The 21,308-nt window shown below is 33.9% G+C and overlaps 1 protein-coding gene across 1 annotated transcript in view; it reads left to right on the top strand.

Moving 5' to 3' along the window:
- CNTN5 (contactin 5) overlaps nucleotides 1-21,308 on the top strand; it is a 552,161-nt gene that overhangs the window by 511,231 nt on the left and 19,622 nt on the right. Inside the window, exon 19 of the mRNA XM_047879464.1 lies at nucleotides 4,382-4,491. Coding sequence (XP_047735420.1) covers nucleotides 4,382-4,491 — 110 coding nt within the window. The remainder of the gene's footprint in view (nucleotides 1-4,381; nucleotides 4,492-21,308) is intronic.

The following is a 21,308-nucleotide window of genomic DNA, read 5'->3' as shown; positions in this document are numbered from 1 at the left end:
CCTTTTCTAGTTTATTTGGCTTTTGCCTTGCATGTAAAAATTGTGCTGCTTTTATTTTTATTAAAACCAAAGATCCTCTTCTCATTTGCAGAAAATGATATGCAATTATCTTATTGCAAGTGGAGCTACCACAGCTCAAATTAAAACCCAACATTCATGAGGTGTTATTCTCCAGATCAGTTCCTCGCTGAAACTGCACTCAGTAGGATTTATGTGAACTTGAAAATTAATAAATTGGCATATTAGTTGTAAAATACAAGGAATAATTTCATGTCTTTGCCAGATGATCCATTTGGATTATTGCCTGTAAAAGTTCAACTACAGCTGTCTTCACTGAATTTTTAAATAATGAAACCATAACCCTTCTCCCAAGGAGTTTATTAAACTCTCCTTTGATTAATGCTGTTGCTCACCCCTCCTGGGAAGTCAGATGTATAATCAATATTACAAACACATCCCCCATATTAGTTGGAGAACCCCAGCTGTTAAGTCACTTAATAAATATGTATTATCTAAATTCATGAACATGGTAATGCTGTTCACAATGTTTAATCTGACAGAAATTGAAATCTCTCAGTCAGCTTGTTCACTTTATATCCCAAGACTGGAGTGAAAGAGTTAGCCATGGCCTAATTAATATCATAATAAGTGAAAGAAAAAAAATCTTTTTACGTTTCTGAATCTATTAGACATAACTAGTATAGTCTCTGAAATAAGTCACTGAATTACCTGAGTCTAATAGTAGTGAGAGTGGCAGGAAACTTCCTATTATTTACAGATCAGGAGAGTTTTAGAAATGCACAGGATCTATGACAAGCATGCAGCTGGCGTTCAACTTTATCAAAAGCTCTATGAAATGGAAATAAGGGGCGCCTGGGTGGCGCAGTCGGTTAAGCGTCCGACTTCAGCCAGGTCACGATCTCGCGGTCCCTGAGTTCGAGCCCCGCGTCAGGCTCTAGGCTGATGGTTCAGAGCCTGGAACCTGTTTCCGATTCTGTGTCTCCCTCTCTCTCTGCCCCTCCCCCATTCATGCTCTGTCTCTCTCTGTCCCAAAAATAAATAAACGTTGAAAAAAAAAATTTTTGAAATGGAAATAAAAGAAGCTGATCATAAGCCTGTAGTGGAGTTAAATAAAATATGACAGGGATTTAGGTGCCTTCTGGCAAGACTTAAAGTAGAGAGCCCAAGTGGAGATCCCAACATCAATATTGAGAAAAGTTAGTAGGTGTGGTGGAGCAAGGAGAAAAGAGAGCGATAGCACAGGGAAAAGCATTAGGTGTGTAAACACAGATACGTGCACAGAAGCAGAACAGCATGGTAGTTAGGATTGCCCTGCTCAAATCCTCTCTACATTCTAGCAGCTGTGTGATCTTGGGCAAGTTGCTTACCTCTCTGGCCCTCAATTTTGTATCTGCAAAAATAATGATAGTTATAGAAAGGTTGCTGAAAGGATCAATTAGTTCATGTAAGGAATTTTGAGTAAGACTATGAAATCCTCAATAAATGGCAATTATTATTATCTTTGGTTGTTCCTCTCATCTATTTGCTATTGTTGTTGTTTGTTATTCCATCTATTCTTCTGTCAGTTATTTGGAAGTAATTGAACAGCAAGAAAATGAACTACCTGTGTTTCCTCTAAAATCTCTTCTGTGCCTCAGAACTGACTCTAAGAAATGCAGAATGAGCCTATTGCTGCCTGGTGCCAATTTAAAAGCAACACAGAAAAGATGAGACCTGAGTTCTAGTTGGAGTTGTTTCAGAGCTAGAAGCAGAGTTTGGATAAATCAACTTGTGTATAGGTCACATTTTCATCTGCAAAATGAGAACATGGATCTAAAACATATGTCCATAACTCAAAAGCCTATAGAGATCAGGTAAGAGATATAAATCAGTGAAGTAGTCCCAGTGTGAGATAATAGGTAGTGGTAGGGACTCTGGGCAACCTGAAAAGACTATGCCCTGACTAATGGGACAAACTGCTAATTCTCTCATCTATCAACATCCATGAATTCAGGCTTAGTATTGCCACTTTTTTTTCCAAAATAAGCTAGAAATTCTTATTTTTATATGAAATGTTGAAATAATATATTATTGGGACATACAGAATATGACGAAAGACTCATTGACCATCCATTTATGACTTTTGCTCTAAGTGACTGTCTAAAATTCTTTCTAGGTACTTTCCATTGTTCAGTTACAATGGGATACCCAAATAGAACAGTTAGTTCCTATCCAAAACACATTCTGTGATAGTTACTCTTGCTTACAGAAAAACCTTTCAATCCATGTGAAAATGTTCACCCAGCTGTGACAATACTACTGAAACTACTGGAAGTAAACTGACTGAGGTCAGTTTTTTTACATGCTTAAATTTCAAATTTAGGTCGGCATAGGTTTACTTCTGATACTATTTACTATTTTAATTTGTTTCCAAATAAAAAATGACTCTTCAGTTTTTGTTTGACTCATTTACCTTCATTCAATTAGATGTAACTATAATATTTAGCTCCCAAGAATGCATCTATGAAATGTCAGCTTGGGTCTGATTCTGAGTTAAAGTCCTCAGAGCTTTTAAATAGAAACTGGGGTGCTTGTTTGAGAAATAGTTCTTGATATTTTTCTTGTTTTTTAAACTTTACTTTTTAAAACTTTCTTATCTCCATTTGAGAAGTTCTTAAGCTTGTGCAGTGCTACAGAAAGCTGAGAGAGAAGTTATTTCTTTCTCTGGAGATAAAGGTAGAAAGGCTTCCACCCAACCACATATTTTTTTCTTCTGAAATTATTTATCTCTGTGCAAACTTTTCTGACAAAGATATAATTGCTTCAATAATAAAAAAGCTGAAAGAAGGCCTGTGACACACAAATCTCTGCAATGCATTCATTTAAAAGAGAAGCAAAACTGCTTGCTAGTAACAAGCGATACCCAATGGGTGGCTGTCTGTCAAATACATGGTACCTTAAATCTGGAGATTGGGTTGCACACACCATAAGAACATCAGCATTTCCTTTTATTTACTTGCAAAATCAAGAATTTTGACTCCTATTAAATAATAATGAAAAAAATCTTCATTTCTGGAAAATCTTTCATTTTCTGGAGAAAAAGTTTCTCCAGATAGATGGGTGACTACCTTCCATCAAAACAAGAAAGATCTCAGTAAATAGTTATAATTCCTTTAATATCTCTAATAATTATTTTTAAATATCTTATTTAGAATTTTGTCATATTTGGTTCCCTGATTCTAAAAGGAAAAGGTCTGGGGGAGAAAGAGAAAAGAAACTTCAATAGATTAAACTCTTACCAGTTACATTTTTAGTATTTAAGTCTCTACAATTTTTATACAGCAGGGGTTCTTTAAATCAACTTTGTACAGAACTGTTTGACTAATATATGGCCTTTATTCTGCCATTTCATTTAACGTGTGTTTGTGACATAGTATTTATGATTCAGCAATGTCAAAGCTGAAAATATTTTGTTACTCACATACAGTGCAACCTCAAGTAAAGTGTACCTCTTGATGGATGCCAGTCAGACACGGTGTATTTGGAAAAAAAAATAGTGAGAAAGGTCACTAAGCATAGGAATGGATGAAAACATACTTTTGAGCAGTAAGACTGAGACATTCAGGGCCTTTCTTTTTCAGTCCATACCTATCTTAAAAGTCAACGCATGCCTTTTGAATATCATGATTCATATCATATTATATATACAATCATGGAAATGTAGTTTTGTGGCTGGAACAACAACAACAACAACACATGAAATTTTGACTCTATTTGTGCCTACAGGGGTAAAAAAAAGTAAAGTAAAATAATAACAAGTGATATTTTGTGAGTGAATGCTTTAAGGGCCAAGCATTGTGCTAAATATCTTGTATGTATTATTCCACCTAAAACTAACCTTAAAAACCTCTGAGATAAGTACTCTTATTATGTCCATATTACAGATGAGGGAACTGGGGCATAAAAAAAAAGGCAACTTGCCTCAAGGTAAATAATTCTTTTGAAGGCAGAAAACAACAGCAGCAACAAAATAGCCACACCTGAATCTCTAGTCCATGCTTTTAATCATTGTGCTAGACTGGCAGACAATTTAAGTCAGACAATTTAACTTCTCCAGGAATGTCGTGGTCAATCCAAGGATAAAGATCTTCTTTGTTTGCCTTGCTAGATTTGTCATTTGTCTTGGTAAAGACATGAGACTTGACCCAAGTAGAAAAATACAAAAAAACCATCTTTTTATCTTTTGTTTTTCACAACTACCACAACACTTCATTTCAAAAAAAGGTAGAAGGAAGTAACACCTGACAGATTCAAGTGCAATGCTTTGATAGACATAACTTGTTACCATCAGAGTTTATTATTTCCATTTTCCTTTGTACAGAACCCAGTGCTGCTCCCACAGATGTCAAGGCTACAAGTGTGTCTGTGTCAGAGATTCTTGTTGCATGGAAACATATTAAAGAAAGTCTAGGAAGACCACAGGGATTTGAGGTATGAACAGAATTATTGAAAATAAGCCTTGTTATTTTTGCTGCCACTGCAATCTCCAAAAGAAATAGTTTGGTGACACTTCAACAGAATTATATTCTTTTGAAATTTTGTTCCATGGCAAAGAAAGTAAGAAATATGCTATTTTACTGACATGTTGTTCATTAGTTGGCTTATTTTTTAGCACAGTATTTTCCATAGTACCATGTAAAGAATTTTTTAAAGAGATGAGAATAAACCATTATATAAAAATCAGGAGTTACAAATGGATATTTACTGATATCTGATTTATTGGTAGTTAAAAATGTTTTTGTGGATAAAAATGTTTTTGTGTATTTTCTTCCAATAAGTTAATGTATAAAACAAGTTTTCCTATTATACTGTCTTGGCAGATCATACCTCCTATACTGACTTCTCAAAATTTGCTTGGACTTCGTGGTCTATACATATTCATTCAAATGACTTTTTTCCCTTAGTTTTTTTCTATTTTCAAACACAATTATGCAGACCTTTTAATGGTGAACATTTCATAACATTTCAATGACTTCAATGAAATTTTAGCCTCCACATGAACTAGAGGATTGTAGGCAGTCTATGAACTTGAATATTCTTCAAAAACAAGATCTCTACTTCTTGTGTTGGTTTGTCAGGGGGGGATAATTTCTAAAATCAGAAAAATAGTTACCATCCAGCGTCCTATAAACTTAAATAATTATCAAATATAAGACTTGTACTCCAACATGATTTCAGGCTGAAAACACATTTTTTTAATTCTATCTGAGGTTTGAAATAATGCCTGAGAAATATTTGATTAATATACTGCCAGCATTAGATAGTGATTGATTACTATGATAAAAAAATTCACACAATTTTTCTTAAGAGTTACAGCAAGGACCAGTTATGAGAAACCATTATCTATGCAATATCATGGATTTGTTTCTGTAATATTGCTTTGATTTACTATTTGAAGTAATAATTCACTATGTGCCACATCATGATTGCATGTTTATTTGACTAATACCTCCTTGTCTCCCTACCCATGCTGCAAAGACCATATCTATTTACCAAAGAATCTCAGCATCTGGTAGTTCTTGGACCATGAGAGCTACAATAAATATTTGTTCAATGAATGAATATCTGTACTTTTAATACCACTGTAGAAGACATTGGGGTAGCCTGCCTTGTTACACTTCAGGGGCCAGTACACATCTCCCAGCTTCTGCGGGTTTTGTTTGCTCAATTTCCACCTTTGGAGAATTGCCTTCACTCAGGAATGCTGCTTTCCCTTAAAAATCCCCTTCCCAAAATTAGGCAACCCAAAGCCAATGATTGGCTGACACTGGTCCCTTGACTGAAGAAAAAAACAACTTTATGGTGTATTTTATGGTGCATTGTCTTTGCTGTGTGCATCAGGACAAGGCTGGATTACCTGAGGCCACACTCTTGCTCAACTCCCTCTCCTTCCTTATCCTTCTATCCTCCCTTCTTTACAGATTTACCTGAAAGCACTATCAAAATAAATCACATACACTTGTATCTATGTCTCGACCTCTGCTTCTAGGGAGTCCAGCCTAAAATAACTACATAAGTACAGACTAGCTTAGACCTCTGAATCAAAACATTTGATGTGCATACTTTTAGAAGGCCACAAAGTATATCCTGGTGAACAGAAAAGTGAGGGATCCATGCTCTCACATCTCCAAGTCGTGCTCCTCTCACCTAGCCAGCCACTTTCCTTTTTTTTCCTGCATGACAGTCATGTTCTCACTGCAACTCACTTATAATAATAGCTCTTTTGGAGGTCCTGCAAATATCACATAAGATTTATATCTGTGAATAATTATTCTCTTTCTAAATATAAATCATTCATTCATTAACTCAACAAATCTTTATTGAAGACTTACTAAGTACCTACCAGAACTAGATTCTAGGGATAAAACCATGAGCAAAATGAATTCTCTGCCTTCATGAAGCTTAATATTGAAGTAAGGGAGGCAAGCAATAAACAAATTAGCAAATAAATGTGTGGCATAATTTCAATTATGATAAATACTGTGTAGAAAAATAAAATTGGATACGAAGGTAGAGAGTCAAAGACTATGCTATTTATAAAGATTTGAAAAGTCACCCTTTCTGGTATTGTGACATTTGAGTTGACACATGACTGAATGAGAGAGAAAGAGACAGAGAGAACAGCAAAATCAAAGTCTCTAAAGTAGTAGCATGCTGGCCCTGTTCAAAGAACAGGAAGGGAGTGATTTGGGTGAGATAGCAGTGAACAACAGAGAGGGTTGGGTTGCAAAATGGTGGAGAGAGCACCAAGACAAAGACCAGGTTATGTAGAGTGTTGTTAACCACAGAAAGGAATCTGGATTTTATCCTATGAGGAGAAGGCATTAAAAGATTTTGAACAGAAAGAGTCAAGTCAGTATCTGACTTATATTTAAAAGCCTCCCTTAGTCTAGAGGGTGGAGAATAGACTCTAGAAAAGACATCAGGGATAATAAAGGCAATTGTTCCAATCTAGGTAATAAAGAAGTTGCTTTTCACTAGAGCAGTCACAACGTAATCGATGAGAAATGGACTTTTTAAAATACATTTTATATGGATACGTGATGGGATTTGGAAATGAATGTGGTGTCAATTAAAACATGAAAGGAATCAAAGATAATTCCAGAGTTTTTTGACCGAAGAAATTCGGTGAATAAAATATCGTTCACATAGATGAGGTACTCAGAAAGAAGAGTGGGTGTTAGTGCAAAAAGTTATGGATTCTGGTTTAAATGTGTTTACTTTTAGGAGCCTTCTTATATCCAAAAAGTGTTGTCAAGTAAGTCTTATATTAAGAGATAGGGTAGATATGGAGCTATAACGCCAAGGAATCATCAATATATAAATGGTTTTTTATGTATATACTGACTGAATCACTGAATGTTGATTAAAAAGGTGTTTCAGAATTGAACCCTATGATGCCTGACCATTTGAACCTCAAGAAAGAAAGGGAGTCTGACCAAAGAAACTAAGGGAGACAGTGAAGGAATTCAGAAGCCAAGAAAAGAATTTTTCTGAGAAAAAAATGCTGCTGAGAAATTCAGAAAGATGAGGCCTGAAATTGCAAAATGGATATTGCATTGCAGAGATCCTAGTGACCTTGGTGAGAGGACTTTTATGGAATGCCGTGATCAAGACTTGACTGGAGATCAAAACAAGACCACCCATGAGTAACATTCAAGAGTGCCAGAGCACATTTTTGCTAAATCTATTTCATTTAAAATGGAAAGTTATCCAAAAAACTGGAATATACTTAAGAACAGAATGTTAATGGGAATAAACCAAATTCTGCAATAATCATCACAATGACTGCATTTTTAGATTCAAATAAGTTAACACAAATTCTGACAACTATTTTTATACTTAGAAACAAAATCCATAGGCACAGTAATCTTTATATCACTTTATAGTTCCTTATAAATTATGTTTAAAAATATGGCATTTCGTCAAATAAAGAAACCTACAATAAAAACAAAAAGTAAAGAGAAAGAAATCCAAGCATAACACTACAGAAAACCATCAAAGCACAAGAGAAGAAAGGAATAGAAAGAAATGAAAAAACCACCAAAGCAGTTAATAAACACCAATATGTACATACCTCTCAATAATTATTTTTTAAAATTTTTTAATGTTTATTTTTGATAGAGTGTTAGAGACAGCATGAGCGGGGAAGGCTGAACTGTCAGCACAGAGCCTGAAGCATGTCTCAAATACATGAACTGCAAGATTATGACCTGAGTGGAAGTCAGACACTCAACTGACTGAGCCACCCAGGTGACCGTCTCAACAATCATTTTAAATGTGAATGGACTGAATGCTCCAATCAAAATTATTGAAAAAAATAAGAACCATATATATGCTGCCCAGAAGAAACTCACTTCAGACCTAAGATACATGCAGACTCACTTCAGACATAAAGACACATGCAGATTGAAAGTAAAGGGCTGAAAAAATATATACAGTGCAAAGGGGAGCAAAAAGAAACATGGAGTAGCAATACTTCCATCAGACAAAATAGACTTTAAAACAAGAAACAGGGTGCCTGGGTTGTTCAGTCAGTTGAGCTCCTGACTCTTGATTTCAGCTCAGGTCATGATCTTGCAATTCCTGCATTTGAGCCCCTCATCAGGCTTTGCACTGGTGGTGTGGAGCCTGCTTGGGTTTCTCTCCCTCTCTCTCTCTCGGCCCTTCCCTTGCTCCTCTCTCTCTCTCTCTCTCTAAAAATATAAACTAAAAAGAAAGAAACAAAGAAAGAAAGAAACAAAGAAACAAAGAAAGAAAGAAAGAAAGAAAGAAAGAAAGAAAGAAAAGGGCATTACATATAGATAAAGACAACAATCCAATAAGAGGATATAACATTTGTAAATATTTATGTACCCAACACAAAGCACCTAAATACATAAAGCAAATATTAACCGACATGAAGGAAGATGTGGACACTAATACAATAGAAGTAGGGGACTTAACACCCCATGTACGTCAATAGATAGATCATCCAGACAGTAAATCAGTAAGAAAACAGTGGCTTTTAATGACACATTGGACCAGTTGGATCTAAAAAATATATTCATAACATTCCATCCCAAAAGAGCAAATTGCACATTTTCAACTACACATGAAACATTTTCTAGAACAGATCACAAAAAAAGAAGTTTCTAGAACAAGTCATAAAAGAAATTTCAATAAATTCAAAAATATTGAAATCATATCACGGACCTTTTCTGACCATAGTGGTATTAAAGTAGAAATCAATCACAAGAAAAAATCTAGAAAGAACGTAAATATATGGAGGCTGCTACTAAACAATGAATGAGTCACCAAGAAATCAAGAGGAAATCAAAAAATACATGGATACAAATGAAAAGAAACACACAATAGTCCAAACTCTTTGGGATGAAGCAAAAATTGTTCTAAGAAGGAAGTTTACACAATATAGGCCTGCCTCACAAAACAAGAATTTTCTCAACCTAACTTCACACACAAAAGAGCTAGAAAAAGAACAAACAAAGCCCCAAACCAGTAGAAGAAAGAAAATAATAAAAATTAAGGAAAAAATTATCTTGTTACCAAATAAAATCAATAATAATAATAATAATTAATAATAGTAATAATATACTATTTGTAAAAGTAAAAGTATACTTACTTTTTATAATCAGAAAATGAAAACTTTATATAATTCAGTGGCCAAAACACTTTCAAAAATATACACACAATGCTATGATTACTGCAGTATTATTTACAATAGTTAGGATATTACAGCAACTCAAGTATCTATCAATAAATGAATGCATACATATATATGTATATATATATATACACCATATGATTTCACTTATATGTGGAAAAACAGAGCAAACTAACAAAGAAACAATAAAGCAGAATCTTAAATACAGAGAACAAACTGGTGACTGACAGAGGAGAAGTGGTTAGGGAGATGGGTGAAATAGATAAAGGGGATTAAGAAGTACAAACTTCCAGTTATAAAATGAATAAGTCACAGCCATGAAAAGTACAACATAGGGAATATAGCAAAAAATATTGTAATAACATTGTATTGTGACAATGGTGACTACCTACCATGGAGAGCACTGAAAAATGTATAGAGCTGTTGAATCAATATATTGTACACCTAAACCTAATATAACATTGTATGTCAATTATACTTCAATAATGTAAATGATAAATAGATAAATAAATAAATAAATAAATAAATAAATAAAGTTTAACTGAAGAGGAAAATCAGTAAGGGGATTGGGCAAGGAGAGATCATTTTAGGAGAGGTGTGACAGGTTTCAAAGAAACTGAAAGAGCTGATTTTAAAAAAAAAACAATTCAGAGTTCTTAATCCGGCAACATCTTTATTTGCTGTAGAACCATCTAAGTCTTACCAGGATACCAAGATGTTTTGATATACATGAGAATCACAACTCTCCAATGTTTGTATCAAAAATGGTTAAGGGTCAGACCTGAATATGTTTTTGCACTACTCAAGGATTATAATAAGTGAATCTAATTAATTACTGCAGAAAACTATTTGCACCTCAGACAAAAGCAATTAAAAGAAGCGAAGATAAGGCTTTTATATGGGAAGTTTCCTTTGATATACCAGCAATAACAGGGGAGTAAGTGAGAAATAAGAAATCATTTCTGAAGTCACATACACAGATTTATGTCCTTCTAAAATGTGGTTTTTGTCAAGTACATTCTTACCTACAATTTTAACATCAATGAACTGTATCTCTAAAGTACATACTAACGACAACATCTCAGTGCATTTTCCTTAACGTATAATCAAAATTAAACTTGTGGGTGGCTTACAGGACTCTGAAACCTTTGTATTTTCTCTTCTACTAATCATGGGATGCTATCCTTGAGCAAGGGTCATTTAAAGATAGACTTCACCTAGCGAAGTATAAAGTCCTTAAGGCTCTTATATCCTCCTTATTTGATTTCCCTGACCCAGATCCCTTTCATTGTGCTTTCTCTCCCTGTTCCTCAATTGACTTGCAGCCTGGCTCTGTGACCTGGATTGGCAGTCAAATTTGGATCTTGTAGTCCCTAAACTGCCTGTATGTTTCATTTGAATCTCATTTATTTATTCACCTAATATTTATTGACTGTCTACTATGTTTTGGTGAAATGCATGGGATAAAACAATAAGTAAAATAGACAGTGTCCCTGCCCTATGAAGCTCACACTCTAGCAAGGAAGATTCTGTTTCTTTTGTTTTTGTTTTTTGGCTTTTGTTTTCTAATTGCAACCTGACCTCTTGACCTAAATTCCAGGTAGCTCCTTTTGCTTGATGACTTGATCTTTTCCTTTTCTTTTTTTAATTTAAATCCAAGTTAGTTAACATAAGTGTAATAATGATTTCAGAAATAGAATTTAGTGATTCATCATTTACATATAAAACCCAGTGCTCATCCCAACAAATGTCCTCCTTAATGCCCCTTGCCCCTTTAGCCCTTCCCTCCACCCAACACCCTGCCAGCAACCCTGTTTGTTCTCTGTATATAAGAGAATCTTATGGCTTATTGCCCTGTTTTTATCTTATTTTTGCTTCCTTTTCCCTATGTTCATCTGTATTGTTCCTTAAATTCCACATGAGTGAAATCATATGATATTTATCTTTCTCTGACTTATTTGGTTTAGCCTAATACATTCTAGTTCCATCTACATTGTTGTAAATGGCAAAATTTCATTCTTTTTGATCACCAAGTAATATTCCATTATATATATATATATATATATATATACACACACACACACACACACACATACATACACACACACACATATATACATATACATACATACATACATACATAACATCATCTTTATTATCCATTCATCAGTTGAGGGACATTTGGGCTCTTTCCATACTTAGGCTATTGTGAATAATGCTACTATAAACATTGGGATGCATGTGCCCCTTCAAATCTGCATTTTTGAATCCTTTATATAAATGTCTAGTAGTGTGATTGCTGTGTCATAGGGTAGTTCTATTTTTAATTTTTTGAGGAACCTCCATACTGTTTTTCAGAGTGGCTGCACTAGTTTGCATTCCCACCAACAACACAAAAAGTTTCCTCTTTCTCCACATCCTTGCCAACATCTGTTATTTCCTAGTTGTTAATTTTAGCCATTCTGAGAGGTGTGAGGTGGTATCTCATTGTGGTTTAATTTGTATTTCCCTGATGATGAGTGATGTTGAACATCTTTCACGTGTCTTTTGGCCATCTGGATATCTTCTTTGGAAAAGTGTCTATTCCTGTCTTCTACCCATTTCTTCACTGGATTATTTGTTTTTTTGATGTTGAGTTTGGCAAATTCTTTATAGATTTTGGATACTAGCCCTTCATCTGATATGTCATTTGCAAATATCTTTTCCCATTCTGTTTGTTGCCTTTTAGTTTTGTTGATTGTTTCCTTTGCAGTGCAGACCATGTTTATCTTGATGAGGTCCCAATAGTTCATTTTTGCTTTTAATTCCCTTGCCTTTGGAGATGTGTCAAGCAAGAAATTGCTGTGGCTGAGGTCAAGGAAGTTGTTGCCTGTTTTCTCTTCTAGGGTTTTGATGGCTTCCTGTCTTACATTTGGGTCTTTCATCCACTTGGTGTTTATTTTTGTGTGGGGTGCAAGAAAATGGTCCAGGTCCATTCTTCTGCATGTTGCTGTCCAGTTTTTCCAACCCCATTTCTTGAAGAGACTGTCTTTTTTCCACTGGATATTCTTTACTGCTTTGTCAAATATTGGTTGGCCATATGTTTATGGGTCCAATTCTGGGTTCTCTATTCTGTTTCATTCATCTGAGTGTCTGTTTTGTGCTAGTGCTATACTGTCTTGATGGCTACAGCTTTGTAACACAGCTTGAAGTTTGGAATTATGATGCCTCCAGTTTTGGTTTTCTTTTTCAGGATTGTGTTGGCTATTCAGGGTCTTTTCTGGTTCCATACAAATTTTAGAATTGTTTGTTCTAGCTTGGTGAAGAATGTTGGTGTTATTTTGATAGGGATTGCATTGAATAGTAGATTTTTTGGGTAGTATCCACATTTTACCAATATTTGTTCTTCCAATCCACGAGCATGGAATGTTTTTCCACTTTTTTGTGTGTCTTCTTTAGTTTCTTTTATAAGTTTTCTATAATTTTCAATGTATAGATTTTTCACCTCTTTGGTTAGGTTTATTCATAGGTATTATATGGTTTTTAGTGCAATTGTAAATGGGATTGATTCCTTGATATCTATTTTGCATATTGCATTTCTGATCTTAAGGTATGCTTCTTTTATCCCTACTTTCTTGAGAATTTTTATAAATATAGGGTGATGTATTTGTCAAATGCTTTTTCTGCATCTATTAAGAGGATCATGTGGTCCTCATCCTTTCTCCAAACGTTCATGGTCTTCACAAAATTTTTCTCATGGTTGATTTCAAGTTTCATAGTGTTGTGAGCTGAAAATATGCAAGGTATGATCTTTGTGACTCAATACATGATCTATTCTGGAGAATGCTCCATGTGCACTCAAGAAGAATGTGTATTCTGCTGCTTTAGGATGAAATGTCCTGAATTTATCTGTTAATTCTTGATGACTTTATCTTGACATTCTTTTCTCTGATATAGCCAGGCCTATAAAGCAGCTTCAAGAATCTCAATAGGATGCTTCCCCTGATACCATCTTTTAATAATCAACTCACATTTGTCATTTTTGCCTTTACAAGGAAGCCTCTACTACATCTTAATTGTTTTTAAAAAATAATGAACCAGGCATTTTTACTTAAACTATGTTCATCTGCAATGAACTTAACACTTACAAATACATTAACCACTTAATTAAATTCAAACTAATTTGTATTATTAATTTACTAATTGCTTTATCTAGTAAAATGGTCATGCCAATTGAAATTGTAGGAATACCTAAGCATAAAAATAGGGTCAGAATGATGACATCCCCTAGCCCACCAGAAAAAGACTTCAATGGTAGGGGACTCAGGACATTTTAGTAATATTATCTCTTTTCATTTATAAATAGGCTCAACCATGGACATTTGTAAATGTCACAATTAGACAAGATTAGGACTCTGTTATCAAAAGAAACAAGATGGTCTTGTTTTTTCAAAAGTTTTTAAGATTGCCTTCTACAAGTCTAGTACTACTTCACAAAAAATGACAGACAATCTAAGGAAATAAAAATGAATATGAAATCACAAATGTAGACACTAATCCATCTAATTGTATTTTACATATATTTTGAACAATTTTTTTGATGTTCTCTTAGAACCACCAATTGGGAATTTGGGTTACCTACATGGAAGTTGCTTCAGATTTCATGGCTGCATAGACTAACTTTAGAAAGCACTGACATTGACATATGTGAAATTCTACTTTATGACATGCAGCATAGTTGACAATTGAAACTGGACTATATTTATCGGGCAACTTTGACTCATGAATAACCATGACTATCCCATGTGGATTGTCATCCCTGTCATTGGCTTATGCAAGTAAATTATTAGGTTCAGTTTTGAATTTATGAATCCACCAGCATTCAGTGTCTTGTGAATGGTAATGCCTGAATCCTAAAGTAGAGCCTCTCAAGCTTTTCTGAGAAAACTAGGATTTTTATGTGCATACAAAATCAGAGCAGAAGCCAGTCTGGCAAGAAGGGGGACTAAAGAAAGTTAAGGCCAAATTTTATCATGTTTTCTTTGATTTTTCCAGATCAGGCAAGATGAAGGAAAAATGTGTGATAGTGGAATGTTGGATGATTCATTTTTTTTTCATTCCTTCACTCAAGGATTTATTTAGCATCAGGCACTGTGCCAGGCAGTGGAAATGCAAAAATTAATAAGATCTAGTGCCTGCTCTCAAAAATCTCATAATCTAAAATTAAAGGATGTTTGTGGGAAATTTAAGTAAATAAAAGAAAGAGAAAGACACCAGAACAATACAATTACCATGCCCATAATTATCTAGGGATTCCTTAGCATCCTGATTCCCTCAAGAAACATTAGTGAGAATAAACCCATTCCAGTGCCCTATATGGGTATCAGTTTCTGCTTGTGTTGGTATACATCTATCCCTACAAAGTGCTCAATTTTCTTGAATAAAATAATAAATACAAATAAAATTTTTACTGAATAAAATAAGAATAATTTTTTGGACATAATTTTTAAAAAGTATTATGTCCAGTATGGTCTGCCTGTGAAACAAAATCCCCCATGATTACCAAATTTATGGTACTTGTATTTTTTTTGTATCCCTTTTATAACAGCATTATTAACTGTATTTTTTTGTATCTTGTTAATGGCTAGAATCATTTAATAATAAGCAACAATGTATTTTTGTAGCAAGGGGTGCACAGTGTTCCAGTTTTAGTTCCAAACTTTTTGATGCTTACTTTTAAGAGAAACAAAACATAAAACAACTTGTCTCATTTTACAATTCTCATTAAAAGGCACCCCTGACAACTCCTTTTCCTGGACTATGTTCAACACTTGTATGCATTTATCTTAGACCTTTCAGAGGATATGTAACTAAGAAGTTCATTCTAAACATGTCACTAAAGCCATTTTCAGTTATAGATGGCACTGAAAAGACACCAGTTGAGGTTTGCTGTATAAAATAAGTCGTGGGGGGATTTCTTAAGAGGAGAAAGGATGAGATTGTTGTTCTATATTTTATGATCTGACTTTCTAATCATCAGAGCATAAGATAAAAACAGATAGGCCTACTCCTGTCTTACAATAACTCCTGCCAGGCAGATTGCCTTTACTTTGTATAGCAGGAGGTGGGAAAGAATGTGTGTGTGTGGTGAAAAATGGAGTTTCAGATACACATTAAACGGGAAAAGAAACCAAAATATAGCCAATCACCAAAGGCTAAAACAAAGGCTATTTTATTTTCTATATGGTGTGTGGGTAGCTGCTATTATACAGATTCTGTTTGGCTTTTCATTTTGACTATATAAAAATAAGAATATTAAAACTAAACAGCAAAAAGAAAAAAAAGATGCCAATTCTACTTTTTTTTCTGAAATTCTGCAGACTTGATTTAAATCAAATAAATTCCATGTTGCTATCATTAGATTTCTTTCTTAGGTTATTTTCATAGATGGGGAGGTTAACTAAAACTATATTTTTCAAAAATCAGCAGATTGAAGGAAATTGAAAAAGGAACATTTCAGGTACTTGTTCCTTCTGCTGTCCTATTGAAAGGCAACTATATAGTTCTTATAGAGCAATTAATAACTCAGTTTACTATGTTTCTGTTTAATTTCCTTCTAGATACATTGCTTCATGAAAAAATTCTCTAATCCAAACCACTTTCTCACAATTTTTTTACTAAAATTTTTACATAAAACATTTTATTTTTGAGAATGTAAGAATATTTACCTGAATGTATTGTTTTATACACATAAAGGACCAAAAGGATATTGATGACATCCTTTATCATAGTTTATTTCCCATTTTTCACTCTTCTACACAAATGTGAATTTACTGTACTACCTCTAAGCAGGAGTTTTCTCAGTCCTAAATCCAGCCATCCTCAGTTTACCATATGTCCATCCACAGTCTCACTTTATGTAATATAGCACACATTTGTACACACAGAACACCCATACAAACGATGAAACCACAAATGTAGACATCAACCCATTTAATTTTACAAATACTTGGACCATTTTTGCTGGAATTCTCTTAGATGACCCATTTGATAATTACCAAATTGCTAATTGCTCCTTTTGAGCAATGGGTTTATATCTTAACACCTATGTATTGTGGTCTAGAGGTACTAAATGAGTGTTGAACAGATAGATACAGCCATGGTCTTGGTTACTATACTAAGAAATTGACAAATGTTATAAAGTGCTTGAACATAAACACACACAAAAGGAAGCTTTAAAAAGGACATACTAAGCATTATAAAAATGTCTATTACTAATTGACCACTATTTACTAAATGACTGACACTTAATTTACAAAATAGCAATATTTTTAAATCTGCATATAGGAAAGAGCACAAATTATAATGTACAATTCAATAAATTACCACTAAGTAAGCATACCTGTGTAACTACAGTCCAGGTCACGAAACAAAACATTACTAAGAGCTAGAAACCCACCTTGTTGTTTACTATAGTTTTTTTTTGTTTGTTTTTTGTTTTTTTGTTTTTTGAGAGCACAAGGCGGGGAGGCAGAGACAGAGGGAGAGGGAGCATCCCAAGCAGGCTCTACAGTGTCAGTGCAGAGTCTGATGTGGGGCTCAACTCAGGAACCCTGAGATTATGACCTGAGCCAAAATCAAGAGTCAAAGCTTAACTGACTGAGGCACCCAGGTGCCCCAGTACTGTCACTATCCTTATTCATACTCTCTTAAAAACCAACATCTTCACTTCTGATTGGTTTTCATTGTTTTTGAAATTATAGGGAGATTTTTATATCTTGTATTTTTTACTTAACATTATATTGGTAAGATTCATTCATATTGTTACAGACTTTCTCTCAAACTACATTGATTGAGTATCCCACAATTTATTTGTCATTCAATCATTGATGGATATTAAGGCTGTTTCCAGTTTGGGTCTATTGTGAATAGAGTTGTCTATAAAGACAATTTTGGAAGAATTATCCACTTGCAATATTGTCTCCTAATCCATGATTATTGTATACTCCCCTTGGGGTTTTTTTAGGTTTTCTTTGATCTTTATCAATATAGATCTTACACATCTTTTCTTAGATTTATCGCTATTTTATTGTTTTGATTCTATTGTAATGGTGATCTTTATTTTTATTTTTATTTATTTTCTTTAACTTTGTAATATGAAAATTATGTGAAATATACAGAGAAGCATAGTAAATTTCTACATACTCAACCTGCACCTTCAACCAATATGAACTAATGAATGACGTTTTACATGTTACACCATTTAATCAATTCTTCTAATTATTTTAAGGCAAATCTCAGAAATTACATCATTTCCCTCAACATATTTTATAATAAATTTCTAAATATATGCATTTAAAAATTTCTACGTTTCTGTGGGGCCTGGGTGGCTCAGTCAGTTAAGCATCAAGTTCTTGATTTCAGCTCAGGTCATGATCTCATGGTTTATAGGTTTGAGACTTGCATAGGGCTCCACACTGACATCATGGAACCTGCTTGTGATTCTCTCCCCCACTTGTGCACTCTCTCTCTTCTCTCTCTCTCTCTCTCTCTCTCTCTGTCAATAAATAAATAAATAAATAAACTTTTAAAATGCCACATTTCTGTTTTCTAAGGACATGCATGTTGAAGAATGCACTCAGTTTAAACAGCAGCAAACTCAAAAATCTCACCCAATACAGCTGCTTTAAGGTTGGGTAGATTTTTCTTGGTTGCTGACTACATTTTTACCCAGACTTATAGTTATTCTCTCTGAGCAAGCATAGCCAAGAACTTGAACAGAGTTTACTCTGGGATTTTCAGTCTTACTGTTTTTGCAGTTCTCTTATTTCTTGAATTTCTCTGTTAGATTTCCAGTTGTTCCTTCTGCATCCAACTCCATCCTTTGTTTCCCCAGCTGGTAAGGGGGCAGTCATATTCTGACACCAGAGTCATATTTTCAAACAAAACAGCTGTAACTTACCTGTTGCACTTTCAGGTTTCAAGAGTAAACTCTCCTCTGGCTTCTGGCTTCTTTTGGATGCTTGCCAATTTTTTTCAATTCGCATCTAGGGCAAGATTTGCATGACCACTTTTCTGAGCCACCATTTATTTCCATCATTGTCTTTAATATCTCTCTAAGATCTGTGGTATTAGTGTCTATCAATAATTTGTATATCCTCTCCTCTTTCTACTCTCTCCCTCTCACCCTTTCTCTGATCAAAAGAGGCTTACAATTTTTTTTTGTCTTTTCAAAGAATTAACTTTGTTTTTTTTTTCCTTTTTCTTTATTTGCACTTTTTTTCAGTACATTGAATACCGCTCCTATCTTTATCATAACCATCTTTCTAGTTTATTTGGGTATTTTGGCTTTTTGTCTTTTCTAATACATACATTAAAACTATGCATCTCCAAACTCTGCATTCCTAGTACCTTATATAGAGGAAACCGTATAGTATGGTTAAATACATAATATATTTTTTAAAGATTTATATTATTCTACCTAAAAATATTAACTTTCATATCAAAACTTTTGTTTTTTCATTTAATTGGTATGCATTAAGAGGCTATAATGTTCACAGCTCATCTCACAAAACATATTTATGCACATTAGTTATAATAAAATATTCCCAGAATTTTCATTATTCAACATGCTGCATTTTACAACATTTGAGTAAAGGGAAGAGAACAAACATTTGTAAAACACCTGCACTAAACTACATGCATTAAGAACAAATTCAATTATATTTATAACCAATCTTCTTTAGTATATTTCTAGATAGTAATAACAGTTTCTAGGAAAAATAAATACAAATTTATTCAGTAAATTATATTCTTTGTTATGTTCTTGCTGAATTTAAACCTCCTCACCTCATATCCTCTAATCACTGTTGAACTGCCTCATAAATATTCAAAAGTTTAACTAAGCATTGTTTATTTATATTATTTGATTCATTGAATTGCATCCTTTATAGTAAAATTACTGCTAGGCACAAAGCAACTACTATGTATGAAATCTAATAATACCGACTGCCAGCATATCTCAGAGTATTGATTGTAAATAGCCAATTTAATAACTATCCCTAGTGCTAAACTCAGGAGATTAGGAAGCTGGAGATCAACTAAATTGAGGCAAGCAGAGACGTTCCTGACTGAAACAAATTCATCTTCCATGGGAAGTGTGTTCCTCATATATAAGATTTAAAGCTCTCAGTAAGGACATGGCTAAAATTAGGAGTTACATAAGAAAAGAGGAATGTAAAAGGCAATTTAAGCATTATTAGGGAAAAGATCATAGTGTTTCAAAGTTTCTCTGAAGGTGAGGAATTACTAGAGAAAGCAGCCTAGAAATGAAATGTCTGCCTTCTCATTCTCAGTTTACATTAGTTACAACTTTTGAATTTAGGAATGGCAATGAATTAAATTGAGACATATAAAACTAGCTTTTCTTGATTTCTCTTAAAGTAACCTGAAACCATAAGAAAAAAAGACAATCCTTATTGCAATTGCAATGAGGGAAATGAAACAAAAATATTTGTAGCATGTTCTAGGTTTTTCTTTCCTTTCATCTTTATGCAATGACCCAGCCTCAAAATCCCATTTTCTAATGTTCAAGCAAAGAATGAAATCACCTCTGGGCCCCTTCCCCTTTATCTTTGTCTTCAGTGAAACAAAATAAAGTCACACACATGAAGCTTTGTCTCTCAGATCAGGCCTCAGTAGATTTCTTTGTGTTGCTTGGAGAACAGGAGTGGAAGCTTGTACTAACACTGATAACCTAGCATCTACCTGTACAGTATAGGCCACTGGTCTGGGTTATACAGTTTAGAGATGGATGTCTCCCCTTTCAAATAAATTTTAATTCCTTTTTAGAATACCATTAAAGATCTGTTAGGTAAGATTCAGGTATGATTAAGCAGAAGAAAACTCTCTGAAAGAAAGAAAGAAATTATAAGGTTCAGCATGAATTCCTTCCCCTATAAGAGATTTTCTTGTAAATCAGAAGAAAAATTTTAAACGAGTCTAGATAATGATGAGAAAAGAATATTTCTTATGTATTTAAAGAGTGATCCAGAATATGAAAAGAAGGCAATAAAATAAAAACCAAAGTAACTAAAATAAAATATTCATTAGAAACAATAAAATGCAAATTTAATACTAGTAAATATTTAAACCAGTGCTTTAGAATACAAACTTGAGAAGTTATCCCAGAATACAAAGTAAATGAATAAGGAAATTTTAAGGTGAGAGAAAAGATGGCAGACATGAAAGACAAAAGAAATTTGGTCCATAAGCAGTAGATATCTGCTAAGAGGACTGAATATATAGAGCAAAAGCAATAACAACAACTAAGAAAATAAAAATAAAAAATAAATAGTCCAAAATCGAAGTAACTAAAATATATTCCACAGAGTTTCAGGAAATATTAGTCTTAACAACTCATTCTTTGGCATTCCCATAACTATCACCAAAGTCTGTTGATTTCATCTTCTAAATATTGCTTGACTCCCTATGTGTCTCCACATCCACCACTATAACCCTTGTTCAGGCTACACTTATTTCTTACCCAGACTCTGGTAATGCCTTCCAACCACTCTCCTGTGTCTACACTAGTTCTTTTCCAATT

Source organism: Prionailurus viverrinus, chromosome D1 (genome assembly GCF_022837055.1).
Source record: "Prionailurus viverrinus isolate Anna chromosome D1, UM_Priviv_1.0, whole genome shotgun sequence".
Taxonomy (NCBI): domain Eukaryota; kingdom Metazoa; phylum Chordata; class Mammalia; order Carnivora; family Felidae; genus Prionailurus; species Prionailurus viverrinus.
The sequence above is the reverse complement of the archived record's forward strand: the minus strand, read 5'-3'. Positions and strand labels throughout refer to the sequence as shown.